At 36.1% G+C, this 22,106-nt stretch overlaps 2 protein-coding genes across 2 annotated transcripts in view; one reads left to right on the top strand and one right to left on the bottom strand.

The window, feature by feature from the left end:
- LOC134840742 (polyglutamylase complex subunit TTLL1-like) overlaps nt 1–8,366 on the bottom strand; it is a 74,907-nt gene extending 66,541 nt beyond the window's left edge. The window contains exon 1 of the mRNA XM_063856763.1: nt 8,357–8,366. The gene's annotated coding sequence lies outside the window, so the exon portion shown is untranslated. The remainder of the gene's footprint in view (nt 1–8,356) is intronic.
- LOC134840741 (glutamate receptor ionotropic, kainate 1-like) overlaps nt 1–22,106 on the top strand; it is a 47,423-nt gene that overhangs the window by 7,865 nt on the left and 17,452 nt on the right. The window contains exons 2-10 of the mRNA XM_063856762.1: nt 3,472–3,676; nt 8,475–8,596; nt 10,024–10,180; nt 18,271–18,438; nt 19,034–19,197; nt 19,532–19,727; nt 20,018–20,142; nt 20,679–20,878; nt 21,283–21,567. Of these exons, the coding sequence (XP_063712832.1) occupies nt 3,472–3,676; nt 8,475–8,596; nt 10,024–10,180; nt 18,271–18,438; nt 19,034–19,197; nt 19,532–19,727; nt 20,018–20,142; nt 20,679–20,878; nt 21,283–21,567 (1,622 nt within the window). The remainder of the gene's footprint in view (nt 1–3,471; nt 3,677–8,474; nt 8,597–10,023; nt 10,181–18,270; nt 18,439–19,033; nt 19,198–19,531; nt 19,728–20,017; nt 20,143–20,678; nt 20,879–21,282; nt 21,568–22,106) is intronic.

Here is a 22,106-nt window from a genome sequence, read left to right as displayed (position 1 = left end):
ATTTTTTGTGAGAAGTGGTCATTCATTCCGCGACAAACTTAACCTTGAATTTTCCAGGTATATGATCTAGTTAACTGCTTGTATCAGGGCAAAGCCCTGTCTTTCCGACATCGTTTTAGTTTCTACGGAATAATTTGAAATAACACAATTGATGAAATCTCGAAAGAAAACTGAAAAAATTTTCAGTTGATGGTTTTGATGGTTTTTCTGAAAATGATCTCCCAACACGCTTTGTAAATACAAATTGAGATATTTTTTATGTAGCAAAGTATAAATAGACCAAGGAGCATGCCTCAATTCAATTTGAAACGATTTCTATGACAGATTAAATCTCCGCTGACGAGTAAATAACACAAATTATGTCGCGCATTAATTGTCCCACACAGCCCAAAATGGCGGTTTTAGGCTAAGTGGCGTGTGGGAATGGCGGTTTTAGACCCCCATAACCTCACAAAAAAACGATTGCAGGTGAAGTACGTTTTGTTCCAACTTTCGTAACGAAAGTAACGGAATATTTGGGCTCGAGGTGGGTTTTTTTTCTGCAGACAATATTCGACTTTTTAACTAGCCATTTTTTCACATCATTCGAAAGGTATTGTTATCCTGAGCTCAAATTTGAAAAGATATTACACCTGTGATCATTTTTTGTAAAATTATGGGGGTTTAAAGATTGGCATTTTGGCCAATTTGGGACAATTAACGCGCGATATATTTCGCGCTATTAACGCGTAAGCGGAGAGTTAATCAGTCTTAGAAATCGTTCCAAATTGGTTGAAAGAAACTTATTTGCCATAATTGATTTGTTACAAGGAGCGAAATTCATATTTTAGTACTTTATATGGCGTGTGGGGTGATGATATTTATAAAAAATTTCAAACTTTAGAAAATAAAATTTCATTTTGTTTTATTACATATAATTTTTTAATGTTATTACTGCTCCATAAACCTTAAGAGGCACTCGGAACATTCAGGGCTTCGCCCTGATACGAGCAGTCTTGTTAGTTGTTTCATTCTGCCCTGAGGAGCGCGCTTATTTGTTAGCTAGTAGAACCTGAACCCCTTTGGTTATACTGTTAAACAGAAGTAGGGTAATAATCAATTCCAGTCACACGCCCAAGGATTATGCCAGAGTTTTTCAGATAAAAGTATTCAAGTTAAGTCAAATAATCTGGTTAATTATTTGAACGGAGGAACCTAGCAATCAGTAGATAAAATCGAAAAAAAATCAAATTTTGCAGAAAGTTTGTTTGAATTGTTTTTTGAGAAGTGGTCATTCATTCCGCGACAAACTTAATTTGAATTTTCCAGGTATATGATCTAGTTAACTGCTTGTATCAGGGCAAAGCCCTGTCTTTCCGACATCGTTTTAGTTTCTACGGAATAATTTGAAATAAAACAATTGATGAAATTCTCGAAAGAAAACTGAAAAAATTTTCAGTTGATGGTTTTGATGGTTTTTCTGAAAATGATCTCCCAACACGCTTTGTAAAATACAAATTGAGATATTTTTTATGTAGCAAAGTATAAATAGACCAAGGAGCATGCCTCAATTCAATTTGAAACGATTTCTATGACAGATTAAATCTCCGCTGACGAGTAAATAACACAAATTATGTCGCGCATTAATTGTCCCCCACAGCCCAAAATGGCGGTTTTAGGCTAAGTGGCGTGTGGGAATGGCGGTTTTAGACCCCCATAACTTCACAAAAAAACGATTGCAGGTGAAGTACGTTTTGTTCCAACTTTCGTAACGAAAGTAACGGAATATTTGTGCTCGAGGTGGGTTTTTTTTCTGCAGACAATATTCGACTTTTTAACTAGCGATTTTCGACAAAACTTCTTCATATCATTCAAAAAGTATTTTTGTCTTGAGCCTAAATTTGAAAAAAAAACATTTCGCCTGTGACCATTTTTGTTAAGTTATGGGGGTTTAAATTTTGGCATTCTGGCCAATTTGGGACAATTAACGCGCCATATTTTTCGCGTTATTAACGCGTAAGCGGAGATTTATTCCATCTTAGAAATCGTTCCAATTTGGTTAAAGGAAGGTTATTTGCCCTAATTGATTTGTTACTAGGAGGGAAATCTATCACTTTGTATATATATGGCGTGTGAGGTGATGTTTTTTGCAAATATCTCAAATTTGAAAAAAAAAATTCTTACATTTAATTTTTCATGTTGTTAATGCTCCATAGACCTTAAAAGTCAGTCGCAAAAGTATGGACTTCGCCCTGATACAAGCAGTCTTATTTAAGTATGAGCTCAGAGCAAAAGCTTCGTTTCAAAAGTTAGATAAAGATTTTCGTCGAAACAGGATAGTGAGAAAGTCGAAATTCGGAACAAAACTCAGTCCGAGCACAGATTCTCCGTCACTTTCTTCAAAAATTGGAACAAAGGCAATCCGTTTGAATTAAGCTGGATCACTCAAGCTTGTTGACCCAATAAATTTTTTGATTGAAATTTTTTGAATAATTAAGAACTGAGCAAACAACACAAAAAAATTCACCATAATAACACTGCAAAAAGTCAGAAAAAGGACAAAGCTTTAGAAAAAAAACGAAAAACAAAAATTCGTTTTTTATTTTTTTTTTTGGTTAATTTCTCTTGCGAGTTGTGTGCCATGAATGCACCGATTTGCTCTGATCGGTGCAAACAACATGAATGCACTGATCAGAGCAAACCTCTAACTATTGCGACTGCTCTATTAGAAATCAAAATTTACAAAAAATGAAAAGGTGAATACCCGATTTTCGAAATATAGAAGAAAAATAATTATTAATGAGACTGGTAAGCGTGTTTAAACAGCTCAAGATTTCTGAGTCTGAATATTTCGCATCAAACGCTACGCGTTCAAAACGAAACAGTAAAAACCGAGCTCAACAAGATATCAAAATGATCAAATTGCCAATTCCAAGACCCGAATATATCACAAAGCAACATTCTTGAATACTCTTTTTTTCCAGGGCATTGATATTTTGTAGATTAAAAAAAATTTCTGAAAGTTTTTTGCTTAAATAATTGTTATCAGGCTTAAGAAAAAGTTGGAGGTTAAATACTCAAATTTGACAACTAATTTGATTTACTAAACAGCGCCCATGAATTATAATTATATTTCCTAGACAAAAACCATTCATTACAATTCATTTCAGATGTAAGCTTCAAACCACAAAATCGGTTATTTTGCCATTCAATTGTTTTTGAGGAAAAAAATTCAATATAATCTAATACAATTGATTATAATCCATTTTCTTTTTAGTTCTAAAGTTGGTGGTTTTTGCAAATAATTTGCAGAAAATTTGCAAAAACTCTATTCTATGAAAGAACAAATATGAAACAATTCTCTTCAATTCGAATTGAAAAGATTTTTTTTGTATTTGTTTTTTGTTGAGTCATAGAATAGACACGATTTCCGACAAAGTTTGCTCCCCCTCCGCCCAGCGAAAAAAAAATCCTTCAAAAGAGCCTGTTTAGGATGATCCAGGTGCAAGGAGTGGACCCCTATGAAGTTGTGAGGTGGGCATGTGTGCTGCTACACTCCCACTTCGCCTTGTTCCTGTCCATATCCTCTTGTGCCAGCCACGCCCTCCTGTCTGGACTGGCCAGGGACAAAAGAGTGCCCCATCTGGCCATCAACCACCACTGTCCCCCTCAACAACAACACTATCACCACTCCTTGGTATGGCGCAACAAAACACGACGCAAATACTTCACGATACCAAAGTTTTGTATAAAGACTATTAATCTACGAGCTAAAGATACGAGAACTAACGTTAATCCCAGTCGAGTTGCGCCACTAAATTCCGCACTGTATTAATCGCGCCCATGATAATTCGACTCTTTTTCCTTACCAAATCCCCCCCCCCTCCCTCCCCACCTCACAAGAGCATCAATTTTTTTGGTGTAATGAGTGGTTTTATACGGTTGATTAGGAACACCAATATGTTTGTCAGTTTTATTCAGCATGTCAATTTGATGACTTAATACCACAAGAAGTAACATTTATATTTCAACAAAGAACAAAAAAGATCACAATATAAAAAATCAAATTTCATGAGAAGCAAAGTTTTGTTATAATGAAACACGTATTCCTTAGTCGTATAGCAAACATGTCTCTTGCACAAGAAGCACATGCTTTTTTAGGTTATTTTTTGCCTCTGATGTTTTAATTATGCAAACACGATAGATGGTGTCTGTCTATCGCTCACATACGTATATGTTCATAAACGGTTTAAAAATAAAAATTGAGTGCAGTTTAACTCCTTAAATTGCTAGCTTAGAAGCAGTTGGCGGAGATCTGGAAAGCAACTTCACTTCTGCAGAAGAAGAAAACCTGACACGAAAGTTGACCTTTTGTGGACTTTAACTCCAAATTAAATATGCGTATTCAATTCAAATTCATTTTGGTCTGATTAATGAGCAGGTTTTTTGTCACCAAAAATACGCTTCACCAGATGGCCCAAAATTACTGATCAAGGGCGTGTGGTGTGCAGGATATTTGGATGGCGGATGTTTTTCTGCAAACTTTCGAGGTCAAATGTTTTCTTTTTGTTATTTTTAAGCTCTGCCGAACCTTAAAATGTCCATGTTTGCCATTTAAGAACTCTTGAAGCTTTAAGAAGACGAGTCGTTCCGTTATACGGCCTAAAATAGATATTTTGACAAATTTGAAAACGGTAATGCAGCCGAGAGAAAAGCTAGAAATCGTTATTATTCCAAAGCTCATTTCACCAAAAATTACAAAAGTGACCAAAAACATTGCTATTTTATCTATTAAATGACCAACTAAACTTTGATGGAAATGGCGCAGTTTTGGCCGGCCTCATTGCGCCCCGAACTCCCAACAAAACTTAAAACGGTTGCATATTATTAGTTTTGTGTTCTGTATATTGTCAGTTATTTTGCTTAATAAAAATTTTTAAGTATGATTTTTCATTTTTGGACCGTATAACGGAACAGACCCTCGAAGACAATATTGTTGACCTAATTGAAGACATTTTCAACTGTAGTCTTTTTGTTTCAAGTTATGGGGGTTCGATACAATAGGAGGCTCTAAATTACTGTGAATCGACGAATCAACAAAAAGAAAGAAAACTGGCGGATCAGATAATTAAACAGAAATTCCGCAATTATTGCATCATTCAATTACCTAATCTCGCATCAATTGAACTTACAGATTTGTATAATAGCAAAACAAAAATTTGAAATAAGCTGATTCTTTTTATGAATCTATAAATTAAGATAAGCTGGTTTTTTTTTATAAATCTTTGTTAATTGAAATAAATTGATTCGTTTTCTGAACCTAAAAATTGAAATAAGCTGGTTTATGATTGTTTTATGAATATTTATCCATCTTTTAATTTTTAGTTTATCATTTCAGCTGAAGAAAGATCAGTTCTATAAATCTACGATCAATTAAAAAACTCGCAGTGAGTTTTCATGTATAATAATCGATTATAATCGATATTTTTGTGGTCAAATGTTTGTATTATAATCGGTTAGAATTACCCTTTGATCCAAGCAATTTTTTATGATCCAATATAATCAAATGTTATAGGAAAAACTAAATCGATTATAATCCATTTAAAAAACATTGTAATGGATTAAATTCTCTATAATCTTTTCCCAAATTTTCTGCAAAATTTTGCACTTTTTTCTGCATTACTTACAGTCTACCTGATTTCTAAACCTACTCACATTTAGTTAAAATTTGCAAAACCATATTCCTCACTTTTTAACCAAGAGTTTCTCAATTTTTACACCAATCCTCCACCCACATTTATCCGCACACCTACAAGCCCCCCACTTGTGCCACTTCACACCCTTGCCCTCATAGCAATCCCTTAAACACAATTTAGCGATTACAAAGTTCTACTTTTGAATATTTTATTTCATGGTTCTTGAAAATCTAGGCTCTTACTCATAAAATTTTTTTTATAATCCACTATAATCTAATGAAATCCATCATAATCCATTATAATCCCTTATAAAGCATTATAACTGATTATAATGGAATAATTTGATTTCTATTTATTGTTCCGACTTTCGATACGAAAGTAACGGAATATTTGTGCTCGGGGTGGGTTTTTTTTTCTTCAGACAAATTTCGACTTTTTAACTAGCCATTTTTGACGGAATTTTTTCTTATCATTCGAAAGGTATTGTTGTCCTGAGCTCAAATTTGAAATTATATTTCACCTGTGATCATTTTTTTGTAAAGTTACGGGGGTTTAAAGATTGCCATTTTGGCCAATTTCGGACAATTAACGCGCGATATTGTTCGCGCTATTAACGCGTAAGCGGAGAGTTAATCCGTCTTAGAAATAGTTCCAAATTGGTTAAAAGAAGCTTATTTGCCATAATTGGTTTGTTACAAGGAGCGAAATCTATCCTTTTGAACTTTATATGGCGTGTGGGGGGATGATTTTCATAAAACATTTCACATTTTAGAAAAAAAAATCTTTTATTTTTTTTCATTGAATTTTTTAATGTTAGTACTGCTCCATAAACCTTAAAAGGCAGTCGGAACATTCAAGGCTTCACCCTGATACGAGCAGTCTTGTTGTTCCGACTTTCGATACGAAAGTAACGGAATATTTGTGCTCGGGGTGGGTTTTTTTTTCTTCAGACAAATTTCGACTTTTTAACTAGCCATTTTTGACGGGATTTTTATATATCATTCAGAAGGTATTGTTGTCCTGAGCTTAAATTTGAAAAGATATTTCACCTGTGATCATTTTTCGTAAAGTTATGAGGGTTTAAAGGTTGCCATTTTGACCAATTTGGGACAATTAACGCGCGATATAATTCACGCTAATAACGAGTAAGCGGAGATTTATTCCGTCTTATAAATCGTTCCAAATTGGTTGAACGAAGCTTATTTGCCATAATTGATTTGTTACAAGGAAGGAAATCTATCCTTTTGTACTTCATATGGCGTGTGGGGGGATGATTTCATAAAAAATTTCAAATTCTAGAAAAAAATTATTTTCATTTTTTTTTATTTAATTTAATTTTTTTAATGTTATTACTGCTGCTCCATAAACCTTAAAAGGCAGTCGGAACATTCAGGGCTTCGCCCTGATACGAGCAGTCTTGTTTGTTTTATAATTGATTGTTCATCCAGATTATCGATTAATTTAAAATTTTATGAAAACAGACCATAAAAATTCATCATAATCGATTGTTATCCATGGAACCTCATTGCGGTAAATATTTTGATCTGCTGATCTGATGAATTATTGATACATCGGTTTACTAGACGCGACCCGCTTAATATATTTTTGCTATTGTACCTTTTTAAAATCGTTTAAGCATCATTCATAGTGTTTTTACAGCATTCATCATTTATTTAAAAAATTTTATCAATTTTTAGAAGTAAAAACTTTTTTTTCAGCTACGCTTGGTGTTGGCCGCTTCATTTTTTTTGTCAGAACTGGTATTTTTGTATGCATGCTCTACTGATTAAATCTCAACAATATGACTATATTTGGAATCCCGCGTCTGTCATGGTTTGAGGCGACCCAGTGTCATCCGCCTCCTCCACGGAATAAAAGGTCCACAGTTGAAAGGTGGGAGTTGGGCTGGGGGTTAATAAGAAACTAGATACGGCCATCGCATGACGAGATCTGACAGATACGCGAACACATATCAATCGTGCATGACCAGATATGCATCAAGCATGACCAGATCATAATGACACATGATCGGATTCGATTGAAAAGTTACCAAAGAGGTCAAAATTTTGGCTTGTTGATTGTTTGCATTTCAAATGATTGACAACGTGTCAGTCAAATCTGGTCATGCATGACGCAGATCTGGTTTTGTTGAAGCCGGGTCTGTTCAGAACTGCTGTTATCCTCGCGCCTCTATGTCACATTGAATTCTGATAAAATCCGACTCAAAATTAAAAACGTATTAAGAATGAGCACATTTGGAAATCTAGGTTCGCGAAAATATAACAGTTCTACGACGATTTTCAGTGGAGCGGTGGTGAAGTGGTTCCGCCTCTAAAGCGAAAAACCGGATGTTCGAGGCCCACCATGATCCGTGCTCGTTGCTTGAGGGTGAATCAACATTACCCATCCCAGAAAAATAACCAAAAAAATAGCATGTAGTGCTTAAACAGGTTACAACAGCGGTTCGCCGTTAGGACCTATACAGCTCTTGTGTTGGTCCTTTCCCCCGTGGATAAATGGTCTTAATCTTAATCTTAATTGATTACTTGTGCATCTCATCATCTTCTCATTCAAGAAAGCTCAAGGAAGCCGGAAACTAATTCTCATATATAGTCAAGCCTGAAAATTAAGTATGGAAAATAATACTGCATTTTTTACAAGTGAAACTTTTTTTGAAAAAAATTTAATAAGAAGCAAAGTTATTTAGTTATCGGATAATTTTTGTCATAACTGAGAAATTTCAAGAACATAATTTAGCCTAAGAAACTTTAGAAGCGGCAAAATCCTGGTCTACTTCAGGGTGCTGATGGGGAAGAGTGGGACAGCAGGGACGGCGGCGGGGGTGGGGAGTTCGACTTCAGCTTCCCCCTTGTAGTGGATACTTCACAGACTGTGGACGTGGCAGTCGCACAGATAGTCAAGTACGCATCACCCCCCCCCCTTAAACAGGCCAAATAAAGAACCTACTATTTATACTAGATTGAATCCGGGTCGAGGTGCTCAATTTATGTTTTAACTTTGTCAACCAAAAATCGATAGACTTCGACCGATTCGACCAAAAATCGGTGTTTCGACTTTCTCGAGCAGAAATAGGTATTTTTCGACCGTCTCGACCAAATTTCGGAATGTTTAGACTTTCTCGACTAAATTTTGGTATGTTTTGACTTTTTCCACCCAACAAAAAAAGCTTTCGACATTGTTCGACCCAGTGTGGGCCTTCTTGTGGCAGTTTTGTTTATGAAGAGCAATAATGCTGGTCTAACTATCTGCACATTAAAAGAAAAAACAGTTATAAAGAATTATTCTGCTATTTGCATCTGTTGTACAGTTGTGCCAGCAGAAACGCGACAAAAATTTCATTTGTATGTCTGTTTTGGAATGTTCGCTCTAAGTTTCGACCGTGTTCGACTTATGTTTCGACTGGGCTTGTCCTATGTTTCGACCGTGCTAGACTAATGTTTCGATTGCGTCTGGCCTATGTTGTGACTCTTCGCGACTCTAATTCGACTTTCTCAACTATCAAAAAACATGAGTAACCTGACAAGATGATTCAACTGAAAAAAAATTGCAAGAATCAGTGATATGCCGAATTCAGTCATCGAAAACTATTTTATACAAATTCAATCTTTCTTTTTGCTTGTAATTTTTAAACAAATCTGGACGGAAACAGATACTTGAGAAAACTTCGGTAAAATTTATTTTTTCTTGCCGCAGGAACCTTTAGGTTTTAAAAGATAAAGAGTTCCCCCTGAAAAAATTTTACTTTCGTGGAAAGCAAAACTCCTAAAATGATTGTTCCTGACTGCAATTTTTTGACGGAGATTTTTTATGGGCAAGTTTTTTTTTGCTCAATTTTCAATTTAAAGTAATTAAAATCTTCAAAAAAAATTGAAAAATTAGGTTGCGCTTGGTCTCTGTTTCTTCTGTGCTCGACCTATTATTCTACATTCTCGACTAAACTTGGATATGTTTCGACTGTGCTTGACTTATGTTTTGACTCTCTCGACTGAAATTGGGTATGTTATGACTTTGTGCTTGACTTAAAATTGCTTCTCGACCGCGGAATTTCAGTCACAAAACTGCACTTGCTCGACCTTCAAACTCGAAAGATAAGTCGAGCACCTCGACCCGGAAAGTTGCGAAGCGCTAGATGTAAAAAGTCTATTCTGATTGGCTTACAAATTATGACCAAGCTAACATCCCCATTGTCCGCTTTAGATGAGACTGTTATAACTTGATTTGGCACTTTTTTAACTCTATGACTGCTAGTGGACTTTATAAGCATACTCTAAATAAGCCGCCATACTATCCATTATACCTTTCCAATTGGGTAATGGTGATGTTGTAGAGTTGAGAAGTGGACTAGTTTTGTGGTGGTGCATGACGAGTGGATCTCCCCCAGCCGAGTGGTGCAATTCATGGCCACAGTCAAGAGACAGATGAAAGACCTCAAGTACACTGTAGTCTACATGGACCACCAGTCCATACTCAACGAGCAACTGCAGGTATTGTTGTTCCGACCGCATCACTGAAAGTAATTGGAGGGAACTATGAATTAGCAACTGTTTTTTCCTCTCAATTTTGACTAATTTAAAGAAAGCTTTAAGGTAGTCAACAGCGGAATCATTTACAGCTGTTGACAGAAAATTTTGCGTGTAATTTTTAAAATTTGCCCGCCAAGATTCCAAAAAACTATCAAAGAAAGGTCTCAGTTTTCTGTGAAAATTTTTGATGCGTATTCTGTTCATTTTTAAATGTTGTTAACTATCCCCCCCCCACCCCCTATTTCGGTTTTCCGAAAATCAACTTTGGCTGCCACATTTTCAGTAGCTTAAAACAATTTTCAGAAAATATATTTAATTAGATTTTTTTTATGTTAGGTACCCGTTATATACGTATATAGATAACGTTATATAGATAAGCTAGTCAAAAGACTTGTGTTTTCTGTACAAAATTGATCTATTTTTTTCTAAGTTTAGAAATAAACAATTTCTGGAAAAATTACCAGAAATCAGTTCACTGCTCAACGGCAATAGCCGTAGCAACACAATGCAAATTAACACTTGTTATAACAAGGGTTGCTTTGCGTTAGGTTGCTAAATTTATCATACGGCTACGGCTATTGCAACAAACTTGCATTGTGCTGCAATAGCCGTAGCAACATAATGCAAAATAACCATATTAACACTTTTTATAACAAGTGTTGCTTTGCATTAGTTTGCTAAAACTATCATACACTATCAAGTCATCTGTTCTTACGGTTAGCACAACCGCCTATAAAATCGCAGATCGGGAGTTCGAGCACCAGCCGGAGACTTTTTCTAGCTATAAATAGCCAATTTAGCAAATTTCTGATCCAAAAAAAGATGAAAAAAAAAAGAATTTAAAAAACTTTTTGCTAAAATTTCACGGAGAATTTCTGACCAGAAAAATAGATTATAAATAAAGCATTCCGTGTCAAAATTAAACAATTTTCTCGGTAAAAGTATTATATAAAATGTGAGTAACACAAATACGAACGCGCGAAAAAGGAATCCGAACTAAACTTGGACTTTTCTAAAATGCATATTTTAGGCAGAAATGAGTGTCAAAACCAGTCATCACGGCAAGCTTTGAAAAGAATTGGGAAGGAACAGGAGAGGTCCAAAAGGCATACCGAGATGCCAAAGTAATCAGCCTTTTCAAGAAGGGCAAAAAGATCAGCCATCAAATTATCGATCGGTTTTTTACCTGATGTTGAAAGACAAGTACTGAGCAAAATACTAAAAAATCGAATTGAGAGACGCACGGACCAAACATTAGACAACCTACAATTCGGATTCAGAAGTAGCAGAAGCACGGTGCAGGCAATTTGGACTCTTCGAAGAAATATCCAACAGGCACGTGAAGCAAAAAAAGCTGATTTTGATCTTTATAGATCTTATTAAGGCCTTTGATTCGTTGGACCGTACAGCACTTTTCACGGCCCTAAGAAGTCGAAAAGTGGGCAACCCTCAGAATTGCATCATTTGGCAGCTGTATGAGCAGGCTGAAGCTGTATTAGACAAGCAGAACACGTTCGTGCTTGAAAGAAGAGTGAGACAGAGCCCACTCTCTTCGGTCCCCCATTCTTCAATCTAGTTTTTGACGAAGTGTGCAAGAAAGTTGTGAAAAGAGGCTCAGAGATCGGTCACTTTGCATATGCTGATGACTTAGTGATTATGTCCGGCTTAATTGAAGAGGCACGCAAAAGTCTTGATGCTCTCAATCAGGAAGTCGAAATTGGAGGGATGGAGATATGATAAAGTAAAACGGAGATGGCTATAGTAAATGAAGAAGGTTCAAATGATAGCTACCTTACTGGCCAAAAATTTGCAGAATGACTCATTGGCGAAGCAAAAACACAGAAATGCAGGAAAGCTAGAACAGCAATTGTGAGACTAGAGGACAGCAAGAGAATTTTCTCAACTACGTTCAAATTGCAGAGAAAGTTCAGTTGAAAAGCATTGAAGTAGAAATAACATCTCTGGCCCAAAGAAGCAAGGTGTGTACAGCAAAGAATGGATCAGGGCTTTAAATCTGGACTTCGAAAGCCTAGGGGTAACGGATAAAGAAAAGTGGCTACAAGACCCAAAACCACTAAATTTTAATCAGGAAATGGATCAGTTAGTTCAGAGAATGGTCGACTCACGCCCTCTAGTAGTCGATTGTGAGTTTGGAAAATGCAGCAGAAAGTTTGCTAAAGAAAGGAGATGCAAAGACGTCTCAGAAACTATCATGATGCTCTAGATGAGTCGGATTTAGATACACTCGACATGGAACCCTTTAGCGTTGATGTACCAAAGGATCTCAAGTGCCCAGCAAAAGGCTGCAAAATGCAATACAAGAAACTCAGGTGAGTGAAAGAGCACATGAAGACCATCCGCAGTGCACTTTGAATGGCGAAGAACAATTAGTTACGGTAGAACGAAAGTCACAAGAACGAAAATCACGAGAAAGAAAGTCTACAGATGAGGAAGAACTAGAGGCGACTGCAGAAAAAGAGATACACCCTGCAAATGACAGGGCGTATGTCAGTGCCCGAAGTGTCCAAGAACTTACAAGGTGCTGAAGAGCTTGCAAACCCTCGCTCCAAGAAGCTTGCGTGGTCTTACAGTCGTCAGACGCTTGTATCGGGGAAGAGAGACTGGAAGCTCTCGTGCTCAAAATCCTTCCACCCGAGATCACCCCTAATCGGGAGTCTAGCTTGCCTACTGCCAACTCCTGAAAGTTCTGTAGACTAAATACCTTAGCAAACTATCAAAGGGAATGGCACCACATGCATAGTGGGAAAATAGTTAACAAGGTCCAAAAGGAGGAGGGAATAGTTAACAAGTTCCTCACTCTTTCTACATGGTAAAACTTTGAGTTTTTTGCGTTTTTCTGCCAAAATTTTTCGAAAATGTTTGGAAAAGTCAAAATTTTAGTCAGATTTTGGTATAAAAATGAGAAAAGAACTGATTGGCTTAGTCAAATTGGCATAGATCGCTTTTGAACAAGAAACCTTGAAAAAAATCAATTTTCGAGAAAGGACCCGCCAAATTTTTTACCCGATTTTTGCTTTTCAGACTGAATAAGACAAAAATAGAGAGGCTGACTTCGACGGCAATTTTAACTTTGTTTTACAACTAGAAGTTTAAGGATAGTTTTTCATTAACTTTTTTTAACTCTCATTTTTCCTATTTCAATTATTACAGTTGCAATTAAAACAAATTACTATAACAATTACGTTAAAATACAGCATGGAATTTAGAACTAAAAAAAACTGTTTTTCGAATTTTTCTTAAAAACGATTTTTTTAAATTCTGTGTGATTCTGTTTTACTTGTACAGCAACCGACTATCCTTGCTAAAAATTCCTTAAAATCCTTTCAAAATTTATACGCGCCAATTCCTATTAAGAACTTTTTTTTTACAAAAGTAGATATCAAAACCAAATATCAAAGAATTTTTAGTCAGCATACCACTTTTTCTAACAATTTGACGTATGAACAAAATTTGCACAATTCTTAGAACGAAAAAGCCTACTTATAACAAAATTGCTCATACATCAGGGCAAAAACTTGAAAGTTCCGACTGCCCTTAGCTGGTCTCGAATAATTTTTGTTGAAATTTTTTTGATGAATTACAAATTCTGAACTGCCAATATCAAATATGGGGACCGGCCTGATAGCATGCGGCTATTGGCGCATCAAATTGAGCAACTAAGTTAGTTGCACACACTAAACGGCACTCTTGCAAGTCGTCACACTATCAAAAATGAAGTGCTTAAATTTGAGTTGAATTAAAATAATCAAGTAGTTTGCCTCAATTCAGTTTGGAACAATAATGAGTGCGGGATAATTCGCCTTATCAATTCATGCGTTAAAGATATTAACTATTAATCCAACAGCAATGACAAATTTGAGGTTGAAATTGATTTGCGCTTTTAGTTAGATAAATCTAATTAAAATAGGTTAATTAGATTTTTACGGCAGGAAAAAAAAATCTTTTTTTTTTGCTTGAAAGACAGATTTAAAGCGATTAAAATGGATTCATCGAAATCTTACAAAGCCGAACTAGTTTATCTATTCTGTTTGTTTTGAAAATTGAGCAAGTGTTTGTACTCTTGAAAATATCCGTCAAAGCAAAAGAGAGGAAGAACCACTCGAAGAGAGTTTTACCGCAAACTATTGCATTTATGGGATTCCGTTCTTTTTATCATCAAAGTTCTAGACTCATTTTTCTGAGGCAGATAGTGTATAATTAAAAAATCAGATTAGAAAAATTCATTTTTGGTGCAGAAAATTTAAATAATAGTTATCCTCATGTTTTATTTTCAGTCCAAACGTCAAAATCAAAAGGCAATTGAAAAACAATTTTATTTTTATCGGACTATTTTTTTGATAGTCTAGAAAATTTGAAAATAATTTGTATACATTGTGTACAAGTTGAGTCAGCAAAAAAGTCAAAGGTTGTGAAAAATCAGTTTAAATGGATTTAAATCAATTTTATTGTCAATCAAAGGTATCCGGTAGAAAAATCTCCAATGTTTAGACTAGATTACACAAACTATAAGAGTGCAAAAAACACGCGATGGGATAATGAACTCTCACTTTCTTTCTATTACAAAAAATTGTTTTTCTAGATATTACTAGAATTATTTTGTGCACTTTCTCAAGACTTAGAATCAAACAATTTTTTGAAGTGCAACATAATAATTCAGAATGATAACGAAGAATCAACGAGCAAAAAACTTGAGATATTTTACTAAGAGAAACGTGGGTCGATTGATAGATCCTTTTATTTCAATTAGTATTTAGGATTATAAGTCTCGGCTAAATTATATCATAGATCATAGTAGATCTGGTCCTAGTGTTAAAATGATAGTTATGTAAACAGATAAATTAAAAAGGATGATTAAATAGAAAAGGTTAAATGTTATGCACAGTTGTTCTTCTATAGTTAACTTTTACCAATAGGAGGGGATGTTTGTTTTATTAACTTATTGCTTTCATTTCTTACAATATTTGTTGGAAAAGCGGAGAGAAGGTGGGGAGAAGCTGTTGTCCAATTCTTGCCGGGAAAGGGTACACTGTCTAATGCTCACTCTCCGTTGAGGTATTGTCAAATACTAGGGTGGTTGCTCTTCGTTTTCGTTTCGGTCTGTTGAATTTAACTTGAACAAGTTTGTGAAAAGAAATTTCTTAAGTTTAATTCAACAATCTAGATTTAATAAATTTTGTAATAGTTTTTCCGAGTACTTCACAGAAAAATTGCAAGTCAAGCCTATTGCTAGTAACCTTAACTTCAATTGCAAATACCGCGCGATGAGATACTCAGCTCTCAGTTTCAATGTTTGCGTCACAAGACAAGCCTGTTGCTCGTAATCTTAACTTCAGTTGCAAATAACTCGCGATGAGGTATTAAACTCTCAGTTTCAATGTTTTTATAATAAGGCAAACCTATTGCTTGTTATCTTAACAACGATTGCAAATGAAACGCGATGAGATAGTGAACTCTCAACTTCAAGGTTTGTATCAGAAAACAATATTTTTGCTCGTTATTTTAATTACGATTGCATATGACACGCGATGAGATAATGAACTCTCAGTTTCATTTTACTACACAAGTAATGTTATTCTAGCAATTATAATAATTTTTTTTTCTTTTTCCATATTTTTTGTTTTCAAGCAGTTTACAGTGATCAGCAACCAGATAATCTTTATTTTGACATGATCCTTACGAAATAGATTGCTGAAAAAAAAACCCAAATGAAAATAAGAGTTGAATTGAAATTTCTTATCACCTATAATTTTAAATCAATAGATCAAGTAGTAGCAGCAAGGATGACAAAGTTATTAACAAAATTCTCGCTCAGTTTGCGAATAAAATTTAACTCAATGGAATTATGTCAAGAACTTGAATACTTGTACCGTTTTTAGCAGTCTGAAATATTTTTGGGAAAACGTTCTCGAATTTAAAAAAAAATAATTAAACCAAAAAAATATTTTTTTAATCTGTTTTAAAAATATAATTCCGCAGCATTCAAAATACGCAGTGAAACGTTTTGCGTCTAATTCAATTCGAATTGGAAGTACTTTTGGAACAGGATTTGATTGCCGCCTAGTATGTAACACGACAATAAAAACTATAAGTCTTTATCAAATAAAACGCAGATCAACCCTCGTACCCAACGGAGGCTGTTTTTTTAGATAAAAATTTCATAAAGGTTACCCAGACAAGTTTTCTTGTATTTTCTGTGCAGAAATGATTTTTTTCTAGCCTAGAAAAATAAACAATTTTTGGAAAGAAATAATCAGAAATTAATTAATTGCTCAACCGCAACGAGATAATTATGCTCCGAGCATAAACAATAACAATAGCAGCATAATGCAAATCAACCCTTTTCGTAACAAATGCTATTTTGGATTAGATTGCTAAAACTGTTAATTTTCATCAATGAATGTGGCCAAGTGGTTAGCACATCTGCCTAGCACACTGAAAGTCCGGGGTTCGGCCCCAACAGGATTCTTTTTTTTTGTAGCTAGAAATAGCCTAGATTTAGCTATTTTCTGATGAAAAACAAGATGAGAATTAAAGATTTTTTAAAAAAAAATACCTGCTTTATTTAAACATTTCATAAATAAAATTCTGATCAGAAACTTAGATTAGATATAAAGAATTTTAGATCAGAAATAAAGAACTTTATCGTTACGGGCTTGCAAAAGTCTAAGCATATTGTCGGCAAAGGCTAACATAAGTCTGCAAAGTCTGAACATTTAATTAGTTCGGGCAAAACATTTAATTAAAAAGAGCAAATGATCTTTTTTTAGAAAAACTTGACAGGCAAAACGTAATTTATTAAACCGATTTTTGTCACAAAAATGTCTGAAAAACAATTGCATGCAAAAATTGGTCAAAGCTGAGAATTTGCACTTTTCAATTAATTTTTTTGTACGAATTTTTGCACTTCTCTATAAGTATGCAGAGCTTGGACATAAATCTGCAAAGCCTGAACATGAGTTTGTGAAGTTGTGCGAATTTCCTTCATTAACTCCTGGCAACCAAAAATTCCTATTTTTTTTCTATTCAACATTACGAGGTCAAACTGTGTGCAGTGGTTAGGCGCACAATTTTATGTCTGTATGTTACTGAGTTCCAGAGACAAGTCTTTAAACATGTTAAAATTTATCGGAACAATCAACGAGAACGAAATAACGAGAATGAAAGAAGAACATAGGGAGTGTTCTTGTTGCGGCATCCGCTTACAATTCGCAAAATACCCAATTTGGTCTCGTAATGAAACAGTTTTTTTTGTCAAATCAGTTTTTGTATTTGGCTATCGATTCTATCAAATCATATCAGGGCAAGCTTCTTGAAAAACGAAATCACAACTTAGTTGGGCTATCGTTTCTTGTTACTTGTTTATAGGCTGGCGGACGCAATAATGGTGAATAAACTCCGTTGGAGAACCAATTCGTACTTTTTATGCGCAAAATTCTGAAAATTAGTTGAAATGAACTTCAGAAATGCGTGACAGCCGAGACATCAAAATCAGAGTTGGGATCAGAACGTTAGAATCTTTCACAAAAAGTCAGAGAAATGAAATCGGGCGACAAAAATACTGGATTTTTAGCAAATGATACCATAATTAGTAAGCTTCAACAAAATTGAGAGAAAAATCTGCATCAAAAACTTTAATTAGGCTCTTTATTGAACTGGCTTAATCTCTGTACAATTTTTTTTTTCAAAAGTTTCGCCGACCGCTGAAACTTTTTCTTCAGTTGCGTTGGTCATAGACACTTTCATGTCGGTCTCGCCGATATTGGATGCTTTTCTTTATAGTCGCAAATGTAGCAATGCAATTACATTGTCGCAAAATTCTAGAAACGTTGGACTCCCGCGTCAAATTCCGACAAGTCGGAATTGGAAACATCAAATACCGATACGAAATTTTCAAAACTTTACGATTTGGCTGCAAAATTTTAAGACTTGTGCCCGAATGTCATTGATAAAGAATTAAATAGCTATTTGTTTTCGATGTTGACTGCAAAGAAGCAAAACAACGTAAGCAGTAATATATTTTTGACTTACAGGCTAATGGGAGTGAGGCGGGTATTGGGGATATGGAGGAGTGGGCATGGGGGCGTGTGTTCGACCGGAGACTGAGACACATCTTCGAGGAGGATGCGAAGGACTACTTCAACTTCATCCTGCTGGCAACACTCTCCACCACCACACAAGTGATCACACGTGCAGAACGGGTAAGCAACACCATCACAGTAACTAGAACTGCTGTGAGTAAAAAAAGAGACGAGTAGAAGATGTACATATTCAGACCTTCATCAACTTGCATTAGAATAATGGAATCCAAGATAGTTTCCACGATCAGAAAATAGAGCGCTTATTAGGAGGCACCTAGTGTAGTGGTAAGGCGTTCACTTTGAGATCGTGAGATCCTGTACTCGCCCCCTGCCATGGCAATGATAGTGCGTCAGTACGAGCTCTCAATTGACTTCTACTTCAGGTCTACCGCAAGCTGACCTAACTTGGTTGCAATAGTGGTACCACGTGAAAAATCTAGACGCAATAAAAAACGGCCTTGACTCGCACATAAAAACTTCGCTCAACAAAATAACTCGGACTTTTTTTGGGTAAACAGTAAAAACGGACTATGCCTTATGCTTAGACAGGCCTCATGCTTTTCCTGATCCTGTGCGAGAAACCAGAACTGATAAAACCTATATTATTAACATTAAGTTAATATTAAAATCGGCGATGAGTGGTGTCTCCAATTCAGAGATTGTTCACATCGTCTCCACTTTTCGGGTAAATCCATGGTTATCCGTGGTGTTTTAGTTGATAGAGGAGCGTCAGATGAGCTCGTACAATTGGATCTTAGCCAATCAGGAGCTGACGATTGAGCAGTTGAGAAGACTGAACACTCGGTCCAAGATAGTGGCACTCAGCCGCATACAGACCACCCCCGCTCAAACACACTCTGCTGAAGACCCAGTCAAAAGGCACGGTGTTGATTTTCTCCGCTTCTATAACGGTTTTCTTATTAGAATCGTTTCCTCCATCGTTTCGAGCGTCGTTTTAAATCTGCTTGAACTCAATTTCTTGTGGGTTCAATATTGAGAGAATGAACGCTTTTCCTGTATTTCCATAGTTTATCAAACTTTTCACAAAACTTTTACTTTTCATTGAACGAAGTATAACGTGACAAGTCGCGTTTATCTAGTTTAAGAGAGTTTTTAATTTTTTAAGCTGTAATTTTTTCGGTCACTGTTCAAATAATTAAGTGGAGAAATATTTTAGAATTAATTCACCTTCAAACTGATTGTAACTTATCAGGAGCAGCAGCAGCAGCAGCAGCAGCAGCAGTAGCAGCTCTTCTCCTTCTCGCTCTAAATCTGCGTTGCCGCCACCCAGGAGGGGGAGTGAGGGTGCTGGTGGGGAGAATGAGAGGGAGGTGGAGTACCTGCTGGACGGCCTGTGGGTGGTGAGGGACCTCATACTCACCACAGCTGGACAGATAGACTGGCAACAGGTACGACCCAGTCCTCCCCCCCCCCCGACACACATCCACCACGGTATACACCCACACTCTCTTTGATGGTATTTTTTCCGAAACAGAAGTGTCTATAGAAGACGAGGTTTCGCATGCATGTGTTCTAGAGTTCATGTTTCAGAGAATCATAAAGTTCACTCGTCTGCGCTTGACACCGGAAAAAACTGATTTGAAAGGGGAAAAAACTGATTTGAATAAGTTTAGTTTTTACTTTGGACCAGAATTGCCATCTTTTTCGTCTTCATCATTTTCTTCTTTTTCTACTGCAGGTGAGCCAACTTGAGTGTTCGTCCTCCAATACGGCCACCTTCAAAGACGGCGACAAACTGGCCTCCGCTCTCAGGACTGTCGACATACGTGCAAGATCCGGTTCCGTCAAATTCATGCACGACAGGTTGCTATATTTCTATACATTGGCAAATATTGGATTTTCGCGAGCAGGAAGAAAGAAAGAAAGAAGAATTTTTTTTCTAGAAAGTAGGATTTTGCAATTAAAAAGTAAACATAATTCTACTTTTTGAGTTTTTTGAGTTCGGTTAAACTGGCGTTGGACACAAAGTTGGGCAAAGTAAGGGCTACCAGATAATACTTTTAATTATCCAATAAAATTAAACCAACCATTTGATCAGCCAGAAATTTAGAAATTTATTATTAATCTACCCATATACCTAACTAAAAATTCAGGTTTTTTGTGAATCTTTATTCTCAACAAAAAAATTGGAACTCAGTGGAAATTTCCTTATTATTGACTTCCACCAGGAAAAACGTCAATTTGAACACGTTTCAACTGGGTCTTCAATTGCTCCTAATTTTTTTTTTAGCATTATGAAGCTGGCGGATGCGGGAGAATAGGTTTTTACCAGTTTGTTTTGCTGTTTATGAGCCCAACTTCTAGTATACTATGAAGACTACTTATGCGTCTTGTTTCAGACTGAAGGTGTTCATAGAACTGGACATCTGGGCCACCAACCCCCCACAGAAGAGAGACGAGGAGAAAGAGAAAGAAGAAGGAGAAGAAGAAGAAACTGAGAATGTGTGGGAGCTGATTGGACGCTGGGACGTGGACAATGAACTGCAGCTGAAGGAGGGCAGATTGAAGCCATTCCAGGAGAACTACTTCTCAGTCGAGGGTATGCTTACAATCAAAAAGTCACTCGCATATTTATTTCCAAATCTCATTTTATGCTACTTCTTTTTATAAACTTAGATTCAATTCTTATTGATCTTACTTCTCACTAGTTCATAAATGAGCCTAAAAAGTAAGATTTTCACAAATTACATCAAGAAAAACCAACGATTAATTTAGTCCAGTAAAACAGTTTTGATAAATTGCTCTATATCCATCAAATATCAGTGTTGGTCCCAAAAACTAGAAGGTTACTATTTTTCGAATCCAGAAACTCTAATCCAGCGAACTCACTCTAGGGGTTAAACGACCTGTTAACTTCGAGTAACTAAACTACTGATGGAGTGGCGCGATTGTGATACTTATATTGTTACACATGAATTGTGTTGCGTGTGTTTTGTTGTGTAGATTTGAAGCTACGCATAGTGACCATAGTGGAGCGTCCATTCATCATCCGCAACGAGGTGCAGAATGGGGCGACTGAGGATCCCAACGGGAGTGGCTTTGCGAGAGGGGGAGGTGGTGAGAAAAGTGTGTACTACACAGGGTGCTGTGTGGACATTCTGAATGCGATCCAGAAGGAGTTGCGCAACTCGACGAATGGACTGTCGTTCCAGTACGAGATGTACGAGGTGGCCGACAACAAGTACGGCATAGTGGACCCACACACTAACAAGTGGAACGGACTCATAGGTACTCTACTTAGAGTATCATATACCCCAAGCAGTGACGGCTTTTTTAGAGGGGAGATATCTCCCCGCCCCCTCTCTCTCTCTCTACCCAAATCGCATCATCTTTTGGTTCCATTTTTTGATATCTATTTGTGGTTAACCGACTCTAAAGTTTTTTCTTTTCTATATACTAATTTTCAAGACGAATGGGCCGACAACATTCAAGACGACATAAAAAACTATTCTAATTCTACGTCTATATATGTACAATTACTGTACATACACTTAAAAAGACTAAAACGAATAAAAGCAAGTATTTGAATTAACAATAAAAGAACAACTGAACTTCCGATCATATCGACCAATGGTCGTAACTAAATTGGTTAACAGGTATTAATTAAATACCGAAGGTCATCTAAGGTACTAAAACAAATCACAACATTTCCCACCGGGAAAAAAAATAAAACTGTAAACTAACTACATAACTCTATATACACCCTTCCCCCCCTTCGAGAATGGATAAATTTTACAAACTGCACCAAAAAAGTAAATATACAGAAG

The sequence above is a fragment of the Symsagittifera roscoffensis genome, chromosome 2 (assembly GCF_963678635.1).
Source record: "Symsagittifera roscoffensis chromosome 2, txSymRosc1.1, whole genome shotgun sequence".
In the NCBI taxonomy this organism is placed as follows: domain Eukaryota; kingdom Metazoa; phylum Xenacoelomorpha; order Acoela; family Convolutidae; genus Symsagittifera; species Symsagittifera roscoffensis.
This window is presented reverse-complemented; position numbering and strand designations above follow the sequence as displayed.